Below are 26,586 nucleotides of genomic sequence, written 5' to 3' on the forward strand. Positions count from 1 at the left end.
CGCTGCCGCCCGGCCGGGAGGGGCGCAGGGAGAGCTGCGGCGCTCCGGACCCGCAGCATCCCCGGCCAGGTGCGCTGGGTGCGGGAGGAGGCGGCGCGGCCCCGGGGCAGGGAGCGTGAGTTGTCCCCCTTCCCTTCCCTCCCTCCCTCCCTCTCCCCTCTAACTGCTCGACAGGTTTGGGAAATCCCTCCCAGCCCGCTGCGTGTGCGTGGCCCGGGCAGGCAATGCTCGAACGCTCCGAGGAGAGGAAGTTTGGTCCTGTTCTGGCAGGAGCGGTGCTCCTCTCTGCCTCGCCTTGGGGAGGGAGCAGGGAGAGGGCGGCCGCAGGGGACGGGCGGGCGCTCCCCGGCACCGGGGCCGCGGCACGGGCGGGCAGCGGGCGCTGCTCTGCCCCCGGCACCGGCCTCCCCTCAGCACCGCCCGCGTTCTGTCGTTGCAGGGGTTTCTCCTCTGTGGTGGCCCTGGGAGCCAGCATCATCTGCAACAAGATCCCGGGGCTCGCCCCCCGGCAGCGGGCGATCTGCCAGAGCAGGCCCGACGCGATCATTGTCATCGGGGAAGGCTCCCAGATGGGCATCAACGAGTGCCAGTTCCAGTTCCGCAACGGGCGCTGGAACTGCTCGGCCCTGGGCGAGCGCACGGTCTTCGGCAAGGAGCTCAAAGTGGGTACGTGCTCTCGGTCCGCCGCCGGGCCCGCCCGAGGGCGCGGGGGGCACGGGGGGACACGGGGGGACGCCCGGCGGGGCACGGGCACGGCTGCCGGGCTGGGCACGGGCAGCTCCGTGTGTGCCAGCCGGGGCACGGGCAGGACGGGCACCGTGAGGCTGCCAGCGTGCTCCCTCCCGGAGGGCACCTGCCCGGGCTTCGCTTGCGGGTGCGCCAGCTCCCACCACAGCATGGCACCGCCCCGCTCCCGAAATCCTCTCCCGTCTGTGTGCGCAGGGCTGCAGCCTTATCCATGTACCTAGGCACCGGGGAAAGGGGCTTGGTTCTTGCTGAAGGCAGCGGTGAGAGCCAGAATGCTGAGCAGAGCTGGAATTGCACTCCCGGGGTGCAATTCCCAGGACCCAGGCACGGCAATCAGTCTCGCTGTGAGAGATCCCAGCCACACAAAACCATACTCCTACAGCAGCCGTGCCTCTGTGCCACGAGGAAGAGTGGCTGTGCTCAGCTTTGAGATGTCAGGGCACTCACAAACGCTGTTCAACCAACCCACAGAAGATCCCACTTCATTTTCTGTGTTCTCAGCTATCGCAGCAGTACAAAATACATCCAAATTGTCAGCTAAAGCAGCATTAATAATAACAAATACAAATACCTGAAGAAATGGGGCTGACGTTAAAACTCTCATACCCCCATTTGTCCAAAACACAGTAGCAAAATTTACTCAGTGTTTTTTTGATTCCACTTAAGATGCAAAGACCAAGGAATGTGTTTTCCAGTCTTTTTTTGAGCCACCGCTACAAGCTAACCGCTCACAGCACCGCATTCCACATCCAGAAGGATCTGTGGTTCCCAGCCTGTTCCCCATGTAAAACGAAGCTGCAAAACTCCAGAGACCCCATGCTTAGCATGGCAGAGAGCACGGATGTGCCGTGAGGACAGCAGGCAGCACGGGGAGCAGGGGCCGGGAGCGCTCGGAGCAGCCTGGGGGAGAGCTGTGGATGGGCTGGCCCCAGGCACCGCTCAGAGCCACGGCAGCATCTGCCCCGGCCCCTCATTCCTGGCATTCCCGTGAGACACTGAGGTGCAGCCTTGCCCTCCGCTCTGGAACCCCCGAGCACGCTGAGCGTGCGCTTTATCGCAGCAGCGCACTCTGATAGCTGTTCTCCAAAACAGAGGTATTGAAGGGAACAGGAAGAGAACAGCACGGCTCCGTTTGAAAGCCTCGCCTTTCAGCACCTCTGATAATCGGAGTGGCTCAAGTAGCGAGGGTAAAGAGCCCCCTGCACAACACTGGGAAACATCTGAAAATGGAGCATTTATTCAGATTAACTCGTTGTTCCTGTTCCTCGAGCTGAGCTCTTCCCGTCAGCGATGCAGGCAAGTGTTTGCCACTTCTGTCAGTGGACAGTCCCTTTGGATGGCTGACGGGTCTGGGCTCATTTAGTCTGAGTAACATTTCTTTAGACAGAAAATGTGAGAAGGATTTTTTCTTCTCCCAGAAATTAGAAAATTGCGGAGCTGTTGTGGTCTGTTGTGTAAACATGCTCTCAGTTCCTTTCCTCCCTCCAAAAATTGAATTATTTAGCTAGTGGGTTATATTTAGGTCCTTTTAAAGAAAGTCAATATCAAAGGAAGTAGACTTTGATCTGTCTTTGAGGTGATAACTCTTAATATGTTCTATCTATCCATTATGAGGCTAAGATGGATAGGGCAAACTCTTCCTTGGTTTCAGAACTGAGTCAAGAGTTGAATGGCATCCAAATTACAAAACTCCATAAAATTCATTTAAAGAATAACAAACCCCTCAAATTTAAACAGCTCATGCAGGTTAATTTTAAAGTAAACTTTGGTAAGAATCACAGAGGGTCAAAATCCGATGGTGAATTTTTCTTTTGCATAGACATTCCTGTGGTCTCTAGGATAAAACTACTCAGGCTCTCAAACACCACGAAATATTTTAATGTAAGTGTTCCTGCTCAGGTGGACTCCTTGTTCCGCTTCATCCCTATCAGCGGGTATAGACGCTCTGAATATCTGACACAGCTCATCTTTCCATGGCTGTGAGGAAAAGGCTTCTCTCGCTCCTCCCCGAGGGTCTCTGCCAGGGCGTGCTCCAGGTTACCTCCCAGAGAAACACTGGTTTGCTTTGGTTAAAACGGGCACGCCCTCTGTGCCATAAAGCCATGAGTCAAATTCGGTGCCCAGAGCAGGAGATCAGGCCTGAGGGCCCTACCCTGCTAGGGGTGAGATGTGTGACGTGAAGGAGCACAAACCCCTGCAGGAAGCGTTCCGAGGTGACCGAGCACCAGAGCAGCCCGGGCTGCCATTAGGCGAGGGTAACGTACCCCCCTTGCTTTGTTAATCAGCCTCTGGCACGGTGCGTTCCGAAATGCTGTGGCACTCGACACCTGCCTGTGCCTTGGGGCGATTGCATCCCGGAGTTACTGCCAGGGAATGCCCTCGTCCTGCTGCTCGTGAGCGAGTCAGTGAGGCACACACTGCTCCTGTCTCTGCCCCCGAGGGGCACCGTGTGTCAGGGGTGGCTGCAGAGCGACAGCCGTGCCAGCAGAGGCTCGCAGCATCTGGGAGGATGTGCCTGAGGAGCTCTGCGCGTGTCAGGCCACACAAATAAATTCCCTTGGGTACCAGAGATCCTTGTGGTTTATCTCCCAACCCACGGCTTTGGTGGCACAGAAAGCCACATCTTCAGATCTGCGTTTCTTTCCTTTTACCCTTGCTGGGTAATCTATTTTATGAATGTTATGCAAATGGACTGCAATTATTTAAATTATCTTGTTGCCACTCAGAGCGATTCTCCTCCCAGCCCTGCTGTTGTGTAGCTGAGGGATCATGGCACTCTCTTCTGTGCCTCTCTTTTCATACCTTTAAAAGGCAACAGGGATATTAATCTTATTGAAACACTTGGAATTCTCTAGAAGGAAAGCATCAAACAGTATTTCCCTGTCCTAACCTGTAGCGTGTGAGTATTTTTAAAAATTCACATATAACCCATCTTCCCATGAAGTGAAAGTTTATTTGTAGAGTTTATTTGTGGAGGTACAGTAAGCAGCCATTTGAATTCATCCCAGAGCGTATTTGTGCTCACAGGCTCGAGTCTCCCACTCATGACAGTGAGTTTCCAGCCATGCCCAGCGCTCACTCTCCGTTTCCTGGGTCCTTCTATCCGCTTTGCCCTCCCAAAGAGAGATCCTCCCCTCCTGCCGCCCTGTGGAAGTGTCACCGTGGCAGCTGGTGACAGCAGCGCCGGGAGCACCACGACAAGTCCCAGATGCCATCGGTTCGCTCTGCTGCGGGCACGGAGGGAAGGGTGGAGGCACAGCCCGGATCGACACAGGGACGTTTCTTCTAGACCCTTCCACAGACACCTTATTAATAATGTAGAGTCGCAGAGAGAATTTTTAAAATAACCGTGGAGATGACTCAACGCTGCAATTATGGACACACTTAAAACCAGATATATTTGCCATGGCGGTCAGCAGTTCTGTTCCTGAGGACGGCCACAATCTAAAGCGAGGGTTTGAAAGCAGGATAGGCCAAAGCCCTCCTGCCCGTCTGTCTTCAGGTGGAATGCGTTCATGCCTGAGGATCTGAACGGCCAGAGATGCCCTTGACAGAGACTGAAGATCAGACTTGGGCTCTGCAGGGTCACAGGAGGAGCGAGAGCTGTGCAAAGGCGTTCCACCGGGCGCCTCAGGGGCCCGTTTCACAGGGTGCAGCCTCGGAGCTGGTGGCCAGCAGCGGCTGTGCTGACGCCTCAAAGGACTGCCTTGGGACATGCCCACGTTTCATGGGATCTGGAGGACAGGACCACGCTGGCATCACAGGGGAAAATAAACCCCATCTCCTTCTGGCCCAGGTGAGCAGCACTGGCGCTGTTAAACGGGAAAGTGAAGTGGTACCAACTGTTTGCACCTCCACAGAGGGACACGGCCACGGGGAGTCTCCTCAGGACACAGCTGAGGGAAGAGAGGCACAAGAGCCCTGCAGAGGCTGCAAGGACCCTGTGGGGAGGAGGATGGAGGCCCAAGGTGTGACTGCTGGTCTGCAAGGAGCTTTACACCAAAACATTTCAGCCAGGTCTTCATCCTGGCTTTACTAAAATGCTGCAGTTCTTTGCTCTGTGCTACCCTGGAAAACGCTTCAGTACGATCACATCGATACTTCAGCCCCCTGACACTGCTCTTGGGAATAAGGAAAGCTGAAATCAAAAGAAGAATCCCCATGGGCAGGCTGGTTCCAGAGCTGATGGGCGCAGCAGGGCAGCCCAGCCCCTCTGCACACCTCCAACCAGCAGAGCCTGGTGGCTTTCCTTTATCTGCTGCACTCCCGGCTCTACACTGGGCTCAACTTAGCAGTGATTGGTTTCCCAGGTATTAAAATCAACTTTTCTTCTATGGCTTCAAACCACGTAAGGGAAGAAGGGACGCTCCCACTCCTGCCTGTTGAAACAGATGGCAACTGTCCTACGAGGAAAACCCTTCACCAACCTGCTCAGCAGCTGCCAGGAATAGCTCTCCTGCTGGTATGGAACAGAGAAGAACATTTAGGACGTTCTCCTCTCTGGCTGGGTAGATTTAACAGAAAAGTTAGCAAGAAAGTTATGAGCAAATCTTCATAGTGTGACTGTGTTAGAGACAGACGCTTTTGAAAACATCCCAGTACAGGTGTGCTGAGGAACAGGTTTGATCTTCTGTCGTTTCAGGGAGCATTTTGATTTTAAACGCTGCTGTAGTCTCTCGTGTCAGGTTTTAAAGTCCGATTGTTTGAATTCCAGAATAACAGACCAAGTGAACAACCACTGGTAGAATCCCAGAATCTCCTGAGCTGGAAGGGGCCCTCAGGGGTCACTGAGTCCAGCCCTGCACAGACATCCCAACAATCCCACCCTGGGCATCCCTGAGAGCAGTGTCCACATGCTCCTGGAGCTCTGGCAGGAAAATCCTTGCTGGTTTTATATTTCACGGAAGATTACCTGCACAGGGCTGTGGGAAACTGAGTTCTGAGCACTGCTGCTCCGTTTGGTTTGGTCAATATTTAGAGGAAAGCTTGATGAATACTCTGTTTTCTGAACCACTGCTGTTATGAGCCCCTTAAGACGCACAGAAAAAAAATGTCATTAACAGGAGTCTTGCTATCTAGTCAGGTGAGGTCAGAGTCTGAATTTCTGTGCTAGGTTTCCAGCCCTCCCAACCAGTTTTTGCTGTCAGTGTCTTGCAGAACAGTTATTTGCAGGCAAAACAGAGGCCAGACTGAAATATGGCCTGATCATCCAAAGCTGCTTTATGCCAAAAAGTCAATCTTTCTCAGCAGGGACTGTCACTACAAGATAAAACATTGCCCCAAGGTCACCGCAGTTGGAATTCCCATCACAGGGTTTTCATACTTGCCTTCAGATGTGTCTTGTGAGTACTTGTTCCAGAGAAACAGAAGGGTTGCATCTGATTGGGAAGGTGGGAGATCTCCTGTGGCAGGGCTGGGGCGTGGGGCTCAGAGCCCTCTGGAAAGGGGATGCTTATTGAGCTCCAAAATAATGGCTCTGAGTTTTGCAGAGCACGTGCCTCGAGTAGTAACTTTATAAATTTAAAGGGGGTGTTTTCAGAAATAATCTCTTCTGCTGGAGGGCTTCCTCTGCAAGAGATTCATGTGTCGATGAAAGGAACTTTAGCTCGTGAAAGTGGGCAGGGACTAAACCCGCAGAGTCTTGAATGCCTCTTGAAGCCACTCTGTATTTTATTCATTTGTACTAATTTTGTAAAGCCACAGTGCTCTTTTATGGGGAACCATCCTTTTAATTTCAACTGAATACAATATTTTAAGGCATCAACCTCCCAAACTTTGAACAGAAGGGGAAGAAAAAATTAGGAAGAGAATATTTAAATTATTATTTTTTTTAAAGCTACCATTCTTATTAATCACTCATGCCAGGTTAGAGAGATGAAAATAAAATAAAAAGAAAACCCTGCTGGACCATACGTAGTCTACCAAAGAAGGAGGAGGCAAAGCCCAAAGCAGGCAGGGGATGGGTTCTGCTCTGCATTTTTCCAGGCTGTGAGTTATGGCCTCTATAGAGAGATGAGGAGTAACGTTTGCTGTGGCACATAATTGGCAAGGTACGCTGTGTTTTCCATCTTTATATTTTCCCAATCATATTTCAGCTCATGTCACTGCAGATAACTCCCTCTCTGACCCTTTGGCTTTAAATAGCAGAAAATACAACCCATGTTTTCCAGCGAGATAAACAGAAATTTGTCTCTCTTTTATTTCACAGCTTAGTCAATTTATGAGTGGGACTGATAGGGCGGGGCAGGCTGTTTGGAAACACCCTGAGATCCCAAACTGCTGAGCACCCACTGACTTCCTGCAAGTCAATCCACTCTGCATTTTGCAGGCTTAGGCTTTGTTTCCCAAGCAACATCAGGGTATTGCACTCCTCTTAAAAAATAAGTTCCCATTTCTAATCTGTGTGAATGAAGTTTTTACAAAGTTTTCAAATTTAAAGATTAAACCTAAACCCAAATGAAGTTAGCTAAATTAAACCCAGCATGCAGAGCAGTCTGTGCAGGGGGTAGACAGGCAGATCAGCCCGAACCCAGTCTAGCAAACACCCCTATCCAAAATCAGAGGCGTGCAGTGAGGGTTTGCAGAGCTGGGGCTCCACGGTGTGCGTGGGCTGCGCATCACCGTGCTCAGCATCAGGAGAGCAGCTGCCCTGGTAGTACCCGTGTCTGCACCCAGCTGTGACCCCCCAGTGCTTCCCCCCGTGACATCTGCGCCCCGGGGTGGCGGCTGACCGTGCAGAGCTCAGAGACAGAGGCACAGCCAGCCTGGCACGGTGCCCTGCCCGCCGCAGGGCCTGCAGGCAGCGCTCCCGTGCTCCGGGGCAGGATCTGCGTCAGCAGATGGAGCTGCAGAAACCTTGGGAGCCACCAGAGCCAAGCTCTGTGCCGCCAGAGCAAATGGAGCTGCAATGTGCTGCGCACCTCACTGGGGCCCAGAAAAGCACGGGAAGAGCAGGAGGATATTTCTGTCCAACATTTGGAGAGGAGCCCCCATGGTCACACGGCACTGAGGCATCGGCTGGGGCTGGGGAGAGCCCCAGGTGAGGTGAGGGAGCAGAGCCCCAGGTGAGGTGAGGGAGCAGAGCCCTGGCTGGAACGCGTCAGGTCATGGGCCCTGGAACGGCCAGAGCAACCTCTGACCACAGCTGGGTCCTTCTCTGGAGGTTCCAGTGCTTGGACTCCAGCTCTGGAGTGTTTGCCGTGGTTTGTCTGAGATAAGGAGAAGAATGTGTGATTTGGGGGCTGAAAGGAGGGCTTGTAATTCTTGTACGCGTCCAGGGCAGGTTGGACGGGGCTTGGAGCACCCTGGAGTGGTGGAAATGTCCCTGCCCGAGGCAGGGGTGGAATGAGAGGAGCTTTAAGGTCTCTTCCAACCCAAACCGTTTGGGATTCCATGATTCTGTGACAGGTGACTCTCCACCTTTGTTTAACTCCTGCAGCAGCCGCTCTCTGGGTAAAGCCGTACCTGGGTAAAGCCACGATTCCCCTGAGATCCTCCAGGAATTTCAACTCTCTGCTGAAATCCAAAGGAGAGGAGTAGAATTTCTACTTAGAAGTGGCAGGAACAGCCCCGTGCTCAGGTTACCCTGTTTGGGCACCTCAAGCACTGTCACAGCAGAGACTCAGGCTGGTGTGAGCTTCCCTCCCATACTGGCATTTCTGTGAGCCGGGCCGGGGTAATGAGACTTTAAAAAGTCAATCATTGATGAAAAACAGGAACAGTTGGATGCAGACGTGACAAACCCACATCACTTTATCACCACGGCACAAGTGCCAAGGCACTTCCTACCTGGGTCAATTCTTCTAGCCACCTGCTTTGTTTACCTTGTGATCTCCAAAATTCAGCTCTTTAAAAGCTGCTAAGATTTTCTCCCATATAAGACAAACTTATAAAATAATTTATGTAATGTAATTTATGATCAAGCTTGACATTGGCTTCTGACTCTGCTTGTACTAACTAATTTTATATTTTCTACATTGCTAAAAAGCAAAAAGAGCTGCTCAGCCTCTCCAATGCTGAGTATGTCAGATTAAAGTGATCCCCCAGAGGTTTTTGTTCTAGATCTTTAAAATAGTTTGTGCTGAACAAAAGTAATGAAAATCGAAGGGAAAAAAGAACCACACGTAAATTCAACTCAAAAATATTTCTTTGACATTGTCCCATTTGCTGCTTTGTGGAACAGAAACCTGGTGTAGTGCATTGCTGCCCTCTGAGAGATCAAGTGGGACTTCTTATTGTACACTGTTTATGGCTGCCTTTTTCACAGTGTGGTGCTTAAAATAGTGAGGGTGTTGATGAGTGTAAACTGGAGGAGGAGCTCAGCTCCAAATACACCCAAAGCCTGGGATTTCTCTTGCACCTTCAGATTTTTATAAAAAGCCAAGAGTTCTAGAAAGCTTCATCTGCAACTTCCACTGTCAAGACAAATAATTTTTTTATTATTATTTTTATTTATTTATTTATTTATTTATTTTAAAGTATTAGAAACAAGGAATCCTTTGAGGAAGTCTGGTAATTGACTGTGAATTCCTTAGAAATGCAGCACTAGGTAATACTGCCTTTGCTAATAGAGGGCATGAAGTTGACTATTAACAGATTGTGCTAATGTCATCTTGTTTTCCATTTTACTTCCTCGACATAAGGAAGTGAACATTTATCATTGAAAGCGACAAGTAGAGAAATCCAGATCATATTACACCAAAGGGATGCGGCCAAGGCTGAAGTGTTGTAAGCTTTCTTTCCCAAGTGGTGATGTTTTTGTGAAATGTTTTTGTGAAATGCCATGAACAGCAGAAATGGGCTTGTTTCGTGGGTGACAGACTCTTGCCAGCAGCTGAGGTCTGCCAGGACGCGGCTGACGGGCACTTGGAGAAGGGAAGCAGTTCTTCCCATCTGCACTCCCCTAATTAAGAGCCTGATTCTGATCCTCTTGAGCAAGGGTGCATTTGGTCATTGGAGAAATAAAAGGAGGGCAAGTCCTCACTTTGGGAGATCCAAACATTTTTACAGGCTGTTTGATACACATGGGCAACCTCTGCACACCTCCTCGGGCTGTGAAGGGCCCTCTCTCAGCTGAACTGGCCCCCAAAATCTCACAGATCCCCTAGAGTCCATGTACGGGAAATACACACCAGGATGCACCAAAACTTCCAAAAGAGACATTAAATCTTGGAAAGAGAGGCCTGTTGTTATGGCTTTATTGCACAAAGTAATATTGGCCCAACCCCTGTCTCGCAGCCCTCTGGTGAGGCTGTTACTTCACCTTGCTCTGGTCACAGTGCCTACAACAGGTCAGGATTTTTTCTTCATTTTATGAGAAATTTTGAAATTAAACCCAAGACTTATTTCATTGAGTCAGCACAGATGTCAGTGTTGAAAACTTTGACACTTAGAGTGTGAAAAAAAATGTCCCAGCTGAATGAAAATGTTTTCAGAACTAGGGTCCAACAGAAGCAGTTGTCCTGTAAAAATACCTTTTAGTGTAGAATTGAATTTCTAAATAAAATCCTCTTTCCAAGTTGAATTTTTAAAAGGCTCTATATGGGTGTTTTAACAATTCAACCCTCAAGCCCACCTATTTTGTTTTCCTTTTTTTTTTTTTTTCTTTTAAATTTTTTTTTATTTTTGAGCTCAAGCATTTGCCGCCCCACTCTTTTGCTTCAGGTTTAGTTTGCCTCCTTCTAATAGTGTCTGGAAATACAGGGATGAAGCTGCCTTCGTGCCTTGGAGTGGCTCCCTAGAACACAGGCTAGACAAGGTTAAAAGAATAAAGAAAGTATTTATTAAAGGCCTTCAACAGGCTCACCTTGGGCAGTCAAAGCCTCCCAGGGGCTGCACCCAGGATGGACAATGGTCACGGGCTTTTCAGACAATTATCAGTGTGGTCCATTTACATATCAGGGGTTAATTCTCCAATTACAGCTGCAGGTAATGAAGTCATTTACCCCCAGTTCACTGTCCCCAGTTCACTTTTATTTATACTTTTTGGGACCTGAGGCAGTGAGGTGTCCTTGAGTTCCAGGCCCGGAGGGATCGCTTTGTCTGACCAAAACGTGAAGACAGCCAACTAGCACTCTCTATGGAGTTTAGAGTCACACACTGATACAGCACAGGATTTGAAACAAATAAAAGCTAAAATCCTGGGGCATCACCCTGAGCGACGCTTGGTGTCCCCGTGCCTCACGGAGCGCCGTGGCTCTAGGGCCGAGCCCCTGACCGGCGCTCCGAGGGGCAGAGCCCTGTTTGTGGCGCGGATTTCCAGCGCTTCCAGGAGCAGCGGGCGCCGTTTGCGGGCGGGCACTGCCCGTGCCCCTCGGCAGCGCCCGCCGCGGCCCTGCCCCGCGCTCACGGCCCGTTTGCCTTGCAGGGAGCAGGGAGGCCGCCTTCACCTACGCCATCATCGCGGCCGGCGTGGCGCACGCCATCACCGCGGCCTGCACGCAGGGCAACCTCAGCGACTGCGGCTGCGACAAGGAGAAGCAGGGCCAGTACCACAAGGAGGAGGGCTGGAAATGGGGCGGCTGCTCCGCCGACATCCGCTACGGCATCGGCTTCGCCAAGGTCTTCGTGGACGCCCGGGAGATCAAGCAGAACGCCAGGACGCTCATGAACCTGCACAACAACGAGGCCGGGCGCAAGGTGGGTGGCCCCGCCGTCCCCGTGTTTAAGGGTTTTGGTGCGTCTTTGTTGGAGATTATCGAAGCTGGGTAAAGTAAAAGTCCTTTATTGCATGGCTACAATTAGCCTCGCGGAGTTGTTGTTACAGCGTGTGCTAGTGCGTAGAAAGCCTTTTAGCGTAAGTCTTTATGTCTCAGGCAGGAGCGGTAGCAAATTAGTAGTAGTAGCAGTAGTAGCAGTGACAGCACTCATAATCTGTGTTCCGTGAGTGTTCTAGCAGTCTCAAAGCGGTGTATTTTATTCTATTTTTAGACAATCAGGTACAAACACGAGTCTACTATTGCTTTGTTGGACCTATCCTAATCTAAGATTGATGTGCAAAAGTGTTGTAAATTCTTATATAAATTCCACATATATAACTCTATCTCGTTCTGTCTAGGAAAGCTAGCAAGGCTACATTGTCTTAGTTATGTCTAGGACTTAGTTAATTTTGTAAAAGATGAAGCTACTGAACTTTAAACTAGGTCTTAGGGTCTTTTCTTACTGACTAATTCTGTCTTTTATTCACTTAAGACGCTTAAAATATTCTCTACTCATTTAAAACGAAGCTCGCATTTCTACCTCATGTCTGCAAGGGTTTATGTATTTCAGTTTCTCTGAAAGTTTCCATTCAGCCCTTACATTTCTGAACACCCCTGGGCCTGTACAGATGTGGCCCAGAAGGATTTGTATCCTGACACCCGTGTCCATCCTGGGGTCTGGATGGGGTTTGGTGCCCTGCAGAGCAGGAGAACCTCGTGCTGACACCATTCACAGTAGACAAGTAGGCACCTCTGCAGGTTGTAGGACCATCTGCTCGTCAAACGTTTGTCTAAATGTTACTCTTTGTGGCTGTAAAAAAAGGAAAAAAAAAATCAAACAAACATTTTATCTGGGAAGTCAAACGGTTCTTCTGGTGAAAGCTGCCTGCTACTGTGTGGGTGAGCGGGAGTCTCGTCAGGTTCAGACATGAACGTCTCGCTCGCTCGGAAAGGGATCGTTTTCAAGCCCACTGCTCAAACCCTGCTCTTTGTGTGAGAGCCGCCCCGTGGGGAGGAAAAGGCTTCAGCAGCAGGACCCGAGTCCCTGTCACCCCGTGGTCACACTGTGACACGGATTTGGGCTCAGCACAGAGCATTCCCACCCCACCCCATCCTTTGGGACTGAGAGCATCTGCAGGAGCAGCCCTGGGGAAGGCAGGACCCAGCAGCTCCCACGCACAGGTTTCCTGGGGATCCGGGGCGCTGAACAGCCCGGGTTTGCTGCCTCAGCCGTGTTTCTGATCTCCAGAGGCAGCTGGGGCAGGCACAGCACCCAAACTGCTCTGAGCTGTGCTCCCCGGGTCCCTGAGGGTCAGGCATTCCCAGGCAGTGCCGGGGGGCTGTGGCTCCAGTTCCAGCAGCTGGGATAGCGGGGGTGTCCGTGCGCTCCCCACAGCCCAGCAGGGCTCTGTGCTGATCCCATCTCCCAGGGATGTCAACCCCTGCTTCCCCAGCTCCCCTCTTACCTCCTCCTGTGCAACAGTCCTGATTCCAGCATCATGTGAGTGTGACTTAGAGGCAAATGGGAGAAGGAAGTTGGGAGCAGCAGTTAATTTGTGGATGCTATTTTTGTTGTGGTAATTACCTGCAGGCTCTGAGACATCTCCAGTTATGCTGGAGCCAGGCAGATTGTATTGAAGAAAAGCCATTTCCACCCCAAACAAAAGCCTAACCCTTCTTCAGTTTAATGCTGCTGTTGGAGTTTTATAGGTGGGATTCTGGGGTTTACTCTGTGTAGTATCCCAAACGCCCCTGTCTGGCTCTGTGGTGTGAAAACTTCAACACTGGCAAAATGAACCCTGAATTCCGAGAAAAACTCCAGGACTGAGCATTAATATTTGCTAAACGAACGATCTGAGATCTTTATTACTTAGCTTCTGGTAGCATGAAGGCACGTCCTGGAAAGCTTGGTAAAACACCACCGCCCACAGCCTGCTCTGCTGTACAAGCACAGAGCCAGTGAAAGAAAAAATAGCAGAGGAGTTTCACCTTTGTGGCAAAGCCACTTCCTTGAAAGGTCTGCTTGTATTTGATGGGTGCTGGCAGTAAAAGATTCCGGGGAAATGACACACCAGCCTGCACCAGACTGCAAACATGGCTGGAACTGCCTACTGGCCAGAAATTTTTCCCCGAAGCAAAGTTCAAAAATGCAGGCAAATAGAAAAGTGGCACTTTTTGCCTCGGTTATCCCCAGGTATGGACCTTGGGCAGAGGAGGGCCATGGGTGCTGGAGGAGGCTGTGGGAAGGCCGGCTCCAGGAGCCTCCCCAGCCTCCCCGAGAGGCTCCTTGTGTTCCTCACCTTTCTGTGTACGCTTCGCTGTCCTGAAAGCTCGTGCCTGGAAGGTTCAGCTCTCGGCATTGTTATCTGGGAGAGCAGCGGTTTGTGCTATCTCTGGCCATCTGCCATTTCTCCAGCAGGCTCAGGAACTGCTCTGATCTGGAGATAGCTCTGCACTTCTTCCTGCATCCCTCACAGAGCAAAATTACCCATCTTTGTTCCAACAAATCTCTGCTTGAAATCTTCGGGGGAGAGGAAGAGTAGCAGGGCTGAGGAGAGGCTTGTTGCTCCACTGCCCTGTAGAGAATGAATAAACGATGTTTTTGCTAGAGAGATTTCTTTCAGGCTTTGCTCCTGTGTGAAAGATCACAGTATTTAAAGACAATTGGCAGGGGAGGCCATTACAGGTATTTGGCACGCCAGGACTCCCACAACCTGACTTTTCCACAACAAAGACAGCCTTGTTGTGAGGTGGAACTCTCCATTTTGGAGCAGCATGGATCTTATCAGCCTCCACACAATCCATTCATGGTGGCTTTCCTCTGGGCTACAAATTCTTGTCTTGTTTCACTGGCCCATGGCTAGGTTTTGATGATATTTATGCACTTAGGAGACAGACTGGCACCTACCAGGCTTCCAAAAATAAACCAATTCTTATTGATTTCTTACCACCACCTGTAGGCACTGCTGTGCTGTTCAAAAGTCACTCCTCTCTACTTCTTTGGTCTGTGAAACTGCGCTGTGCCCACTGAGCTGGTGCTCACCTGGGACAAGGTCCTTCTTCAAGGTGACTCCTGCTGCAGGTGGCTCAGGATGCACTCCAGGATGCACAGAACCACCAGTATCGAGTTGTCTTCTTGAGAACCACTGACAAAATCATCCATTCCATCTTGGGGGGTGGGAATGGTCAGCTGGGCTTACTGGGAACCCTGGGCATGGAAGGGACTGCAGGGTATGAACTGTCAGGGAACCAGCAGGAAAAGCCTCATCCAGGGTCTCTGGAGACCTCAGTTCAAGGCTTTCCAGCCTCTCACAGTCCTGTTTTACCCAGGCAATGTCTCTGTGCTCCCTGGGGTGCCAGCAGCAGCCTCTGAACATCCTGAACACACAGCTCTGTCACAGCAGGGGTACAGTTATCCAGGGAATGGACACGGCCCCAGGGCTGCCAGAGCTCCAGGAGCTTCCAGGGGTGCCCAAGGTGGGGGGGTCTGTGCAGGGCCAGGGCTTGGACTGGGTGATCCCTTCCAGCTCAGGAGATTCTGTGGCTCTACAATCTCAGCTCTTGCTGGAAATGCGACAGCTGAGGGTGTCAGGCGTGGAGGATTTCCAAGGTCAGAGGTGCAGAACATCCCTGTTCCTCTGCAGGGCGGCCCAGGCCATGCAGTGCCTGCACGCCCCGCTGCGTGGCCAGCATGCAGCAGCCCTGGAGCGGTGTGGGGGACACGGCCCACACCCCCTGCTCCCCACACAAACACAGCCAGGGGGGCCCTGCAGCCTCACGCTGGAGGACAGGGCTCTCACTGTGCCTGTCTGTCTGTCTGTCTGTCCGTCCGTCCGTCCGGGGGACGGTCCAGCAGGACTCGCTGGTGCAGCACGAGTTCCTGGGGCTGCTGGAAGGGCAGGGGCAGAGCTCTGAGCAGGGGTCACAAACACCCCACCAAAGCTGCGCCAGAGCCTCGCCTCATTTGTCAAACCTCCTGGAGAGCAGCGATCCCTGACCTTCAGGAGCGGAGTTTAGGGTGTCTTTCCTCTTTGAATTAGTGTTTCCTGAAGTGCTGATTCACTGCAGGAAGGAGCAAGCAGTACAGTGAGAACAGGAGGAGAATTCATAACAGCTGGGTCAGAAAAGGGAGATAAAGCTTCAATTAATTTAAAGGCATAATCCTTATTTGCCCTGCAAACTTCCATGTGAGGGGGTATAATTGCAAGACTGAATTGTCTCTTAGCAAATTTGTCTTCTCAAATATGAAGTCGATTGAATTACTGTAAGTAACACAATAATATATGTCTGAGGGATATTTATGCTCCAGGAAACAAAAATGTTATTCTCCAGGTTATCCTGCTAAAAAATAGCGAAGCAGATACTGAAAGGCTCTGCACATTCTGCTGTAAACATTTCATTCTGACAGCATGGCGAGGTACATGACCAGACTGCTCTCTCCTCTCTTTTTCCCTGTGACATTGAAATTCCACGAATGGCATCTTGCATCAGCGTTACATCATATTAAGTATAATGCAATATTATGAGTCATTGTTATAAATCATGGGCACAGGCTGCATTAGAAGGCTTTTGCCTTCAAGAGCACATCAAGGTGGATTTTTATCCAGCATTTCTCTTTGGAGGCATGTGTAGGTGTGCTAACTTTGCAGTGTCTCTCCACCCTCGGAATCAGGAGCATTTCAGGTTTCCCCTTCAGCTCCGAGGCTCCCAGGGGGTGTGCAGGACGTGCCTGACAGAGCTGCTGCACACAGCAAGCAAAGCTCTGAGCACCCAGGAGGAGTTCCTGAAATGGATCCTGCAGGGATCACCACAGACCGATCTGTTTAGTGCTTTATCCTGTAAAAAACTGCAGCAATGCTGAAGTGACACGGTGCCTCGGGACAGCACGGAGCTCAGGGGTTCTCCCGAGCTGTCCTGGAATGCCACACTTGGGGGACTCTTTGCTTGCTGCTTCTCTGACCTCAGGAGGACATTGTTGCCATGGGGCTTCCTGAACATCTTCCTCTTCTTGTGTGGTGTGCAGTCACCGCTGCAATTAACTCTCTCTGGAGGGGACAGCTATTTCTACCTCTGCTCCCAGAAGGCAACCAGGGATGCCGGTGTGCTCGGCTGGCACAGGGCTGGCTGGGCACCGCTGGGTGCCAGGGGGGCACGGAGGAGCCAGCAGCCTCCTCCCCACAGGGATGTGGCTGCTGTCACCCTGCACACAGCCCAGCTGGCTGAGGGAGCCACACCGGGTCCTGCTGCACCCAGTCTGTCAGCAGGAGCTGCTCCAAAGGCTCACACCAGGGTAAAGCTCCAGTGCTGGAGCTGCTCACAGCTCCTGAAGACTCCAGAGAGTCTCAGAGAGCAGCTTTGAGCCGAGCAGGACTGGGAGAGGCTGCCCTGACACTGCTGGCACCAGCGCTGGAGGGATCCTGGAGTACCAGCAGCACAACCACCTTCCCTGCAGTTCAGCATTTAGCAGTGCCTTTGCACTTGCACTTCACATTTTCCAATGCTGTTGTTTTGTTTTTAATTTGGTTTGGTTTTTCTGGCATGGGCACAGAAAAGTGCCTCATTTTCCTTTTCAGAAACTCCTGTTCCTGATGGTAGGGATGCCCCTCAAGCACTCAGCTGAATGGTGCCCCTTGTTGACAGTGGCAGGGACCATCCTGCCAGACCCCACTGTCACTGCCAGGGCTGTGGCAGGGGAGCTTGGCACATCCTGACCTGCAGCCCGGCAGCGGCAGCACTGTGCTGGAGACAACTGTCCCCAAACCATCCTGCAAACCATCCTCAGTCAGGACAACACAGCACTTCCACTCCCAGAGCAGTATTAATACATGAAAAACTGGCTAAAAGCGCTCAAACATCACAAAGCCAGGGAATCTGGCGCTAGGTGCAGCAGATATGCCTATGTAGGCTGTCCTAGGAGCTCTCCTGCTACAATATCTTGCCTGGGTTAAAACCAGAGGATGTTTAGGGGAAGGTTTACACACAGGGTTTGTGCCTCGCTGCGGGCAGACAGAATCTGTAAAAGCATCTCCTGGCAGATGTCTGATGTGGCTGCAGAGGCAGAGGAGTGTCCACCCAAGGGCCTGGACCCAGCTCCCTTTATCCGAGTACACCCGGTGAGTGCCTGCCTCCCCTCCCAGCACTCCAGCCCCCAGGCCTGGCTCCCCAGCTGGACTCAGTGCGCTTTGAAAAGGAGCCTTCAGTGCCACAAAGCCCGTCCTGGCAGCCTCGTCACCCCGCTGCTGGGGCAGCAGGGTTCCCAGAGAGGCTGAGCACTGAGTCTGGAGGAAATCCAGTTCACTGAATGGGAAAGCTCCCATTGAGGCTGGTGGGGCCACGGGGCACAGCTGAGTGCTTCCAAAATCCCATCCAGCTCTGTCCCGAGGCTCTGCTGGGCAGCCTCCTAGGTGTGAAAAGAAGCACACGTCCCTTGCAGCCTTACAGCACTTTGTTTGTGCTTGAAAGGATCAAAGCCCTATTTATGGCCTTCCTACTTTTTAGATGATAATCTTAAAGCAAGTCCCAGCTTGACAGACAGGCTCTGCATCTTCTCAACAGCCCAGAGTAAAGATAAAGGAAGCATTAATGTTGGTCTAAATTATGAGAGGGAATTGGACTGCACAAGAACTGTAATCCACAAGAATGAATTTTCATTCCACTTGTCCTCCACTTTCAGCTAATCAGAAATGGTGATGCATGGTCCTACTTGTATTTTGGCTTTCAGCTCCCTCCTATATCTCCTGTGGTTGAAAACTGAATTCCTGATTTACGCTGGAGATTAGGGGATGATAAATGCTATCACCCGCCTGCAGTCGCAGTTTTAGAGGATTCTGGCATTATGAGCAAAACATGCATTTCATGTGTGTGATTACTGGAGCTGACAGTCTGTCATGCTGCTGACAGAGAGAGCTGGCACTGGGGGCCAGGCTCTCTTCATAAATAATAAAGATCTCAAATTCCAAATTTAATACCGTGCACCTTTTATAACGGCAATAATCAGATGCTTGCTTTGATGATTAATTTGCTCAGCAAAGCCACTGGCTGGGTCACAGGTTTCTGGACAATTTCTGATTTAATCTGGCCTTTCTCTTCGGACAGTTAGCAACCCTTCCCATAGGACCACACTTGTCATTCAGTGCTCAGGGGTGAATATCAGCTAGACAAAAATAGGTGCTGTGCAGATTATTCACTTCTCCCGGGCCTTTCAGCACCTTTGGAGCCTTGGTAGAGTCTTTGGTGTCTCTCTTGTTGCAGAACAAAAGAAATGTTGCTGATTTGAAGCCAATGCAGGTTTCACAGAGCACAATCATCCCACAGCGGATTCCTGCTGTGTTTGAGGGCTGTAAAATTTATCCTGGTCATGGAACAAAAAACTTGAGGGGTTGGAGCAAGATGAGCTTCAAGGTCTCTTCCAACCATTCCCTGACTCTGTGAAAAGCTGCAAGAAAAAACCCAGCACCTGTTAACCTTAACTGTGACCTATGAGCTTGGCTGTCCTGCCTTGTATTGTTTTCATCAACCTGTGCTCCTTGATGTTTTGTTGAGAAATTTAATCAGAATCCAAGATTTATGAGCTTCATATCTAAATTTCTGCCTAAGTTTTTGAAAATTTTTCAGAAATAGCTGTTGAGAACTATTTTGTTTCTTCCAGTTGACATTTGTCACACTGCAGATTTAGGTTTCCAAACCCAAGACCGATTTCCTTGCCTATTATTGGGATCTTCCACGTGCACACTTTAGCAAAACCCAAAGAAGGCTGGTGTTGGCCAAGTCAGCAGGAAACCAAAGGTTAGGCAGTTCACTGAGAGCATTTCCAGTGCAGAAAGAGGCCGTGGTGGTACATGAAGTGTACACCAAATTCTGGTGGAGATCTCCCACCTGCAGCCTCATCCATTACATCTCTGCCAAATCAAACCTCAGCCTTGGGCTTGGGGCTGGATTTCTTCTCCATGCTGTGCCAACAGGAGCAGGAACTGGAATCCTCTGCAGTTACAGCCCAGACCTCCTGAGCCTGAGCTGAAAGTGTCTCCAGGAACGTTTCCAAGAGCCTCAGCGATGAGTCAGGAACATGAACTCAGTTACCTGAGCTAAGCCTGTAACTCAACAGAGGTTTTGGTGAAACTGAAAGTTAAACCAAGGTTTGGTTCAAACCTTGTCATGAACACGTGGTGGCAGAAAACTCTGAGCTCATGAAGCCCCGAATGCTCACCAAGAGCAATAATTGCTGGCATGTGCTGTACAAATGGAACAGACTTTTGCTTTAATGGAAAGAGTTCCCAGGTATTCTGAAGTAAACAATTAAAAAAATCAATGAACAAAGAACAACCTTTTAGTCCAAGGACACAGACGAGGCCTGTTGGAACTGGAAGGATGCAGAGCTGAGCTGTGGAAGGACAGAGAGCTCTCAGGGAACTGCAGGGAGGGTGCTGGGCTCTCATGTCCAGTGAGTGCCAGAAGGCGCTGGGATGAATTTGAATTAGTGCTGGTTATTGAAACCAGCCCCAGCCTTGTGGTACTCGAAAGTGAGCTGCGCCTAAAGGGTGTCCCTGTGCCGAGCAGCAGGAATGTCACAGCATGGATTGGCACCCAGATGTGAGCCAGCTCCAGACTGTGCTCCCTGGGCACAGAGGGAACCAGCCTTGCCCACAGCTCTGCAGATCCTGCACAAAACTGGGGCCACACACAGTTAGGGGACAGCAGTGACCCTCTGACAGAGCTGCTCCCCCAGGAGGAGCTCACTGACTCGCAGCACACACTGTCACCTTTGGGTGGATAAACCCTGCAGGCGTAGAACAACTCACTATCGAGAGGGCACAATGGCCTGGAAATGAAGTGCAACAAGGAGTCGAGAGAATGTGACCAAAACACTTGGACTAAGGCTTCACAGAAGTTTCTTCAAAATGTCTACACTTTGTCATATTTAGTTGAGATTACTTTGAAATTTCCAGTGGGAAATGAGGAGGCAGAAGAGAGCCAGACACCAAGCGAGTGCCTTGGCTTTGCTTATTCCCAGGGAATCAGCCTGAGGAGCCTGCCTTGCTAGACTTAGTGCAGATTTAGACTGGAAGGTGTTGTCAAAGTCCTAAAATATTTTCTAGAAAACTGTAGATTTAAATAACTATGCTAAGGAATACAGTTAAGCATTAAGATATTTGTTTAATTTGATCCAACAGACTTCTGCTTTACATTAAGGTACCCTGTAATGAGAGATTTATAAAACTAAGATCAGATGAATGCACTAAAGGTGCTCTATGGACATGCATGGTTCATGTACTGGTGGAGCTGGTGTTTAGCTCTGTTACAGGCATCCTGTGGCCTCCTGGACTGGAGACCCGGAGTGAGTGGCTAACCCTTTGTTAAAAACATCCATCTCAAAGTGCAGACTCACTTGTGCAGGGTTTATAAAGAGAAGCCATCAATGGCATCACCGGCTGCTGCTGCTGCTGGACTCGTGTATAAGTGGTGAGCAGGGAGATCTGTCCAGAAAAAGCAGCAGCACTGGGTGGTGTGAGGGGAGCTGGCCCAGGGGAGCCCCATCCATCCACACAAAACCTCGAGAGTGAATGCTGTTAGCACGGGATTGCTTCGTAAGACCAAAACTCCAACTATTGCTTGAAATGATAGAATTGCAGAATCACAGGATGGTTGGGGTTGGAAAGATCCTCAAAGCCATGCAGTCCCAGCCTGGCCTTGGGCACTGCCAGGGATCCAGGGGCAGCCACAGCTGCTCTGGGCACCCTGTTCTTAGGCTGCACTTAGCATTACACATAAATTTAGGAAATTCCACTTTCTTCTGCATAGGAGCAAATTTTCATTGAGAACAGGCCAGAAGATCCCTGTTAAAATTCTTGGCCTGGGTCTGCTCTTGGCAGCTGCAGGGCTGCAGAGAGGGGCTCTGCTGGTGGGATCTTATCTCTGATAAGTGGGAAATGTTTGAAAACGTGGAAGTGTGGACCTCTTGTCCCAGCTGCACAGGAGGGGGAAAGAGCTTATGGATTGAACTTAATTGGAAAGTCATCTTTGTAATATTACAATTAACACCAAAATCATCTTACTTTCTGATAACATGAGTATTTTGAATTGTAAATACAAAATATGTGGAAGTCTGTTGACAGTGCACACTCTCTCATTGTGATCCAGCTTCTGCTTTACAATAACTAGCAAAACAGCATGGGGATTTTCCAGAGGATAACGAGAAATTTCTCCTAAGCTGACAAGAGTGGCTCTCACTTCCCTGAGCAGCTGTTGCTTGATGTGCCAGCCTGCTGAGATCCCACCCAGCTACAACCAGCCATGGCATTGGGCTTGGAGCCTCTGCCACAGCCCAGGCCGTGTTATCCCCGGAGAAGGGTGGGGCTGGGGTAGGGAGGGCAGGGGAGTGGGTGTGAGGTAGCTCAGAGGCTCTTCCCAGCTCAGTAAATGGCAGGAAGGCAAAGCAGGCCATGGGTGCCTCTGCAGTGCCATTTACGGAGCTGTGAACGGTGCTAGGGCTGAAGTTTAAATATGTCTCTGTATCAAACACAAACATAGCTCATGCCTCGTTCTAGACAACAGAGTTAATGAAGAAGCTGAGCTAAGAAACTCTGTGTTTTTATAAAGCCAGTACCGCAAAGCTGATGGAGAATTCCTTTGATATTGCCTAAAAAGGTCGATAGAAAGGAAAAACATCCCTTTCAACTAAAACTACAGTCTTGGAGAATTAAAATTTATGGACATTTTTCATTCATGATGAATAATGTCCTGTGCATTAATATCTGCTGGGTACTCTAGGGTTAACTCTCACAGTTTGCTATGCAGCCAAAGGAACCTGAAGCTAACTGTGTGTGGCTATTGGCTGGAGATGTTTGGAAGCAATATGAAGTGATAATATTTTACAGCTCGTGCTCCTGCCAGTGCCTGTCTTTGTTAGTTTAGCACGAGAGGTGTTTCCTGATTACTTGTCTGGAGCAGAGAGGCTGCTCTCTTGGTTTCCATCACTCCTTGGAAACTTTTCTCTCGACAGCTCAAGCATTTGTCAAAGTGCTCTACCTGGTGGCTCCCAATTCTTCATGCAGATCCTTTACTGCCAGCACCACTTCACTGGAGAGCTTCCCCTCCAGTGGGGAAGGTGGATTTCAGTGGGGATGAGTCAGGCCTTGGTCATCCCTCCCCTCGTGCATCCGCTGTCACCAGGACAAATTCCACTTGTGTCATTTCTTGTTTTCCCTGCATCTTTTTATGTGCAGGATGACTCAGGCTCCATGACAAAGCCCAAAGCGAGGGGCAGCAGTGACGTCCTTGTCTGAATAACCCCGAGAGTTTAACTCACTGTGTTCCCAAACTGAGCAGCATGACTGAATTCAGCTCCTCTTACCTGGGAGTGTTTCCTTTTTCTTCAGAAATACCATGCTGAAACATAAACTACGAGCAGAATTACCTCCTTAATGACATCTTTGTTCAGAAGCCCAGAGGATGGGTGAAGATCAAAACTTGGTCCCAAGATCAAAACTTAAAGCAGACCCTCTGCATGTGGGGTGCTGGAAGGATTGTACTGACTTTGAAGGGGTCAAGGTCAGGAGACATTGCTCAGTTTAGATTTCATTGACTTCACTGTTCTGATCCTCGCACTGACTGCAGGGATGAGCTTGTAGGGTGAAGCAGGGATTGAGAGGAATGACGCTTTTAACAATGGACATCCAATACGTAGCAAAATACCACACAGATCACAACTTTAGAGAGTCCTGCTTGGAAGTATCAGCATTTTAGGGAGATTTTTGAGTGGTGACCAGAATGTAAGGAAGGTGCATACGGCCTAAGAAGAAATGATATGTGGGTAGCATGTCAAAAGGCAGAAAAATTGCTGCCTCATTTTCCTTCTAAACTTAGTGTCTTAGTGTCAGTGAGCACCATGCTGCTTCTTCATTTCCAGAACTCCTCCATCATCATCTTTTATTCCCTTCTGGCATGAACCTTCCATCCAGTATCTTTTTGGAAAGGAAGATATGTACTGTGGAAAACTTATGTAGTGATAGGAAGGGAAGCTAGATAACATAAGCAACAACTCTATCTGTAATTCTGTGCCACCACCCCCATTCCCAGCCTATTTCAGCTTCATCCTGCAAAGTGCCCAGGTAGGCCAGACAACAAGACTGTTCAGTATTTCACAAGCTAAAATCCATCATGTCCACAGTGTCAGTTTTGCTTGGACAGCAGCAAGTAACGATCCTAGATAAATTTTCCCTTAATCTCACAATCCCATTTCAGTAAGGGGCTAGAAAACCACATTTTCATTTAATTACAGAATTTAAAATCATGTGTGGAATGTCTTTAAGACAATTCAGCTACATTCTAATAATAACAAGTGAAAGCACATTAAAAGAAACAAGATTTTTTTTTCAGAACTATTTTTTCCAAGTTCCTTTTTATGACAGATCTTTAAACTTCCTACATGATGACACTTACTTGGCACTGCATTGATCCAGTCTAATCTAGGTGATAATGTGTCTCACAAAAGTTATTTTTCAAAAACAAGTAGTTTATCAAATCCATTGACAGCTATGTTTTCAAATTATTTCCATTTTTTTTTTTCTGTTAGAATATCTGCCTTCCTTTTAAATAGAAAACCCCACAGGACCAGGAGGTGCTGCAGGCAGCTGTACCCAGGAGCAGAACAGCAGTGACCCCTCAATAAACTGCCAGGCCACCTTTCCAACAGTGAGCCTGTGTCATCAGCACTGAGAAAGCACAAAGTGCCACACCAGCACCCCTCGTTTCCCAGCTACTTCCAACAGATACCGGGAAAATGCTGCTCTCAGCCCCTTTCCTGATGTACGACTTACCTAAGCATTCGTTTGGAAATTCGGAGCTGGAATCTGCAGTTTTCCAACAGCATTTCCTGTGAGAGGGTGGCTGAGGAGGCTTTGCACTGAACGTGTCCCAGAAAACACAAAACCCACAAAACCCACAGAGGACACAGAAAACACAGAAAACAGGAACTTTGTCCCAGCCCCACACGGGAAACCCAACCTGAGGCTGCGGCTCCGGCTGGGGAGTGAACGGTTTTGATTTGCATGTGGGTGACCAAAGAGAGGAGAGAGTGCAGGTCCTCTCTGCCTGGGGACAGCTGGAATGTGTTCAGGAGAGGGGGCCCAGGGTCCTGCAGGTGTTACCAGATCCCCTGGGGAAGGGACAGGGGGAGGGAGGAGAGGAGAACACTGGGGACACCTGAGGCAGGGGCTCTGACCCCACGCGGGTTTGGGGGTGTCTCTGCTCTCAAACCCCTGCAGAAGCTGAGCTGTCAGTGTCAGGGGCTGCCACTTCATGCCCACTGTATGTGCAGGCAGGATCCGGATGGAGGGAAATACAAACTTCAGAGCCTCCAGAAGCATTCTATGAAATTTACTTTCTGGACCCAGAAGTGGTGATAAATTGATTTAGTCTACAGCAAGTCACGGAGGTTATCTGAACTATAAGAAAAATATGCAGCAGAAAATATTTTTTGCTGCATTCCTCTCAGCTTGTACTGGCCCTGCTCTGGTTCATTTGCTATTCTGCACAGTGTTAGGCAGTGACTGAAGGGCACAAGCTCTGTGATTTAAACATCATAGGGAGAGAGGAACACATCTCATCCTGTTTGCACGTGCTGGCAACATTGTCAGCACTGTGGCCATGCAGAAAGTCGAACTAATGCTTGTTCTTTACTTGTCTGATGTACTGGGGAAACAGAAGCTGCGTTTCAAAAATAATTCCTGCATACAATCGATTTTTTTTAAAGATGAAGTAAAGGGCAACGAATATTTCATAAAGTACAAAAATAAATATGAAGCTCTATAAAGAGCATGCAAGAAATGAAAGGAACCTCCTACTTTGGGTGGCACAGAGACAGGTCAGAAGTAGGACACAGAAGATTGAACTTACAAGAGTATAAAATACCTGAAGCCTTCATTTCTCTGAGGGTTATCGTGACTTCAGGTCGGGAAAGAGCTTTTCTGCTCTTTCAAGCAGGATGTCCCTTATTGAAGGTAGATGGGGGTGTTGGGAAGTCCTGCCCAGCTGTGGTGTTTGCAGCAGGGTGTTGTTATCGGAATGCTCCTGGCTCCCCTCATAAGCAGCTCTCAGACCAGCAGGTTGCCTGATTTCCCTGAAACACCTATTCCAAGGAAAGTGCAAAGGGGCTTGATTGATGTAGGTCACGTGCTGTGGTGATTCCCCAGTCACCTTTGATTTAAAACACAGGAATTCTTGTCATGAGAAAAAGGGTTTGGCCCGCCTGGGGTAGCAGGATTTCTGGGATAGTCACAGCTCGTGGTGTTCAGGAGCAAAGTTGTTTGATACTGACTTCAGATATTCCTTTGCACGGATTTACTTATCAAAAACATGAGAAAAGAAATCTTTTGGCTGCTCTCGATAAGATCTTGGTAAGATGTTGAAGTGAGGAATCAAAGCCCGTCTGCAATGAGTCACTCAGTGTGGGACACAGTCGTTTCCAGGCTCATCCCAGTCAGCTTGCCAGAGGAGATCGGTGCGAAATCTGCTCCTACACAACACATTTGACAGCAGCTCTGTGTTTATAATTAGTGGCCATCAGCTGTTGGGAATATTTTCCATCTTTTCTCTCTAAGCACGCCTTTGCTAATTTTAAACTTGCATTTGGGTGGTTTTTATGCAGTTTCTCACATTTCTTAAAGATTCCATAGGGTTTGTCTCTGACAGCAGGGTTTCTTCTTTTGTGCTCTTTCCTGTCCTTTTTCTTCCAATCAAAAGCACCAAGTATTACTTGTACTGCCCTCAGATTTCAGAGCTTTGGTGCTAGGACAGTCTTGCAAGTTGCTTAAACAGTAGCATCCTCTTGAGATTAATCTCACACTTGGGTAAAACAAGTGGCAGAGACATTTCCAAAGAACTTTAAGAGCAGTGGTCCTTTTGCTGTCATCCAGTCAGTGCTGCACATCCACCCAGTGCCCTTTCCAGTTCCTGGTCTCACTCTACACGTGATTTGGTTCTCAAGTTATTTTGTTGAAAGACTAAATAAGACATGGTTTATTCTATTAGCTTAAGACATTATTTTTATTCAAGGAATCCTCTCCAACAGAAAAACAAATGTATCTTAGTGTTATTCCCAAAGTTCGAGGAGCTTTGTCTTATTTAAGGAGCTACAATTGCCTCT

At 49.4% G+C, this 26,586-nt stretch overlaps 1 protein-coding gene across 1 annotated transcript in view; it reads left to right on the forward strand.

Moving 5' to 3' along the window:
* WNT7A (Wnt family member 7A) overlaps nucleotides 1-26,586 on the forward strand; it is a 34,848-nt gene that overhangs the window by 778 nt on the left and 7,484 nt on the right. Inside the window, exons 2-3 of the mRNA XM_040076742.2 lie at nucleotides 440-666; nucleotides 11,114-11,385. Coding sequence (XP_039932676.1) covers nucleotides 440-666; nucleotides 11,114-11,385 — 499 coding nt within the window. The remainder of the gene's footprint in view (nucleotides 1-439; nucleotides 667-11,113; nucleotides 11,386-26,586) is intronic.

Source organism: Hirundo rustica, chromosome 12 (genome assembly GCF_015227805.2).
Source record: "Hirundo rustica isolate bHirRus1 chromosome 12, bHirRus1.pri.v3, whole genome shotgun sequence".
NCBI classification, from domain to species: Eukaryota; Metazoa; Chordata; class Aves; order Passeriformes; family Hirundinidae; genus Hirundo; species Hirundo rustica.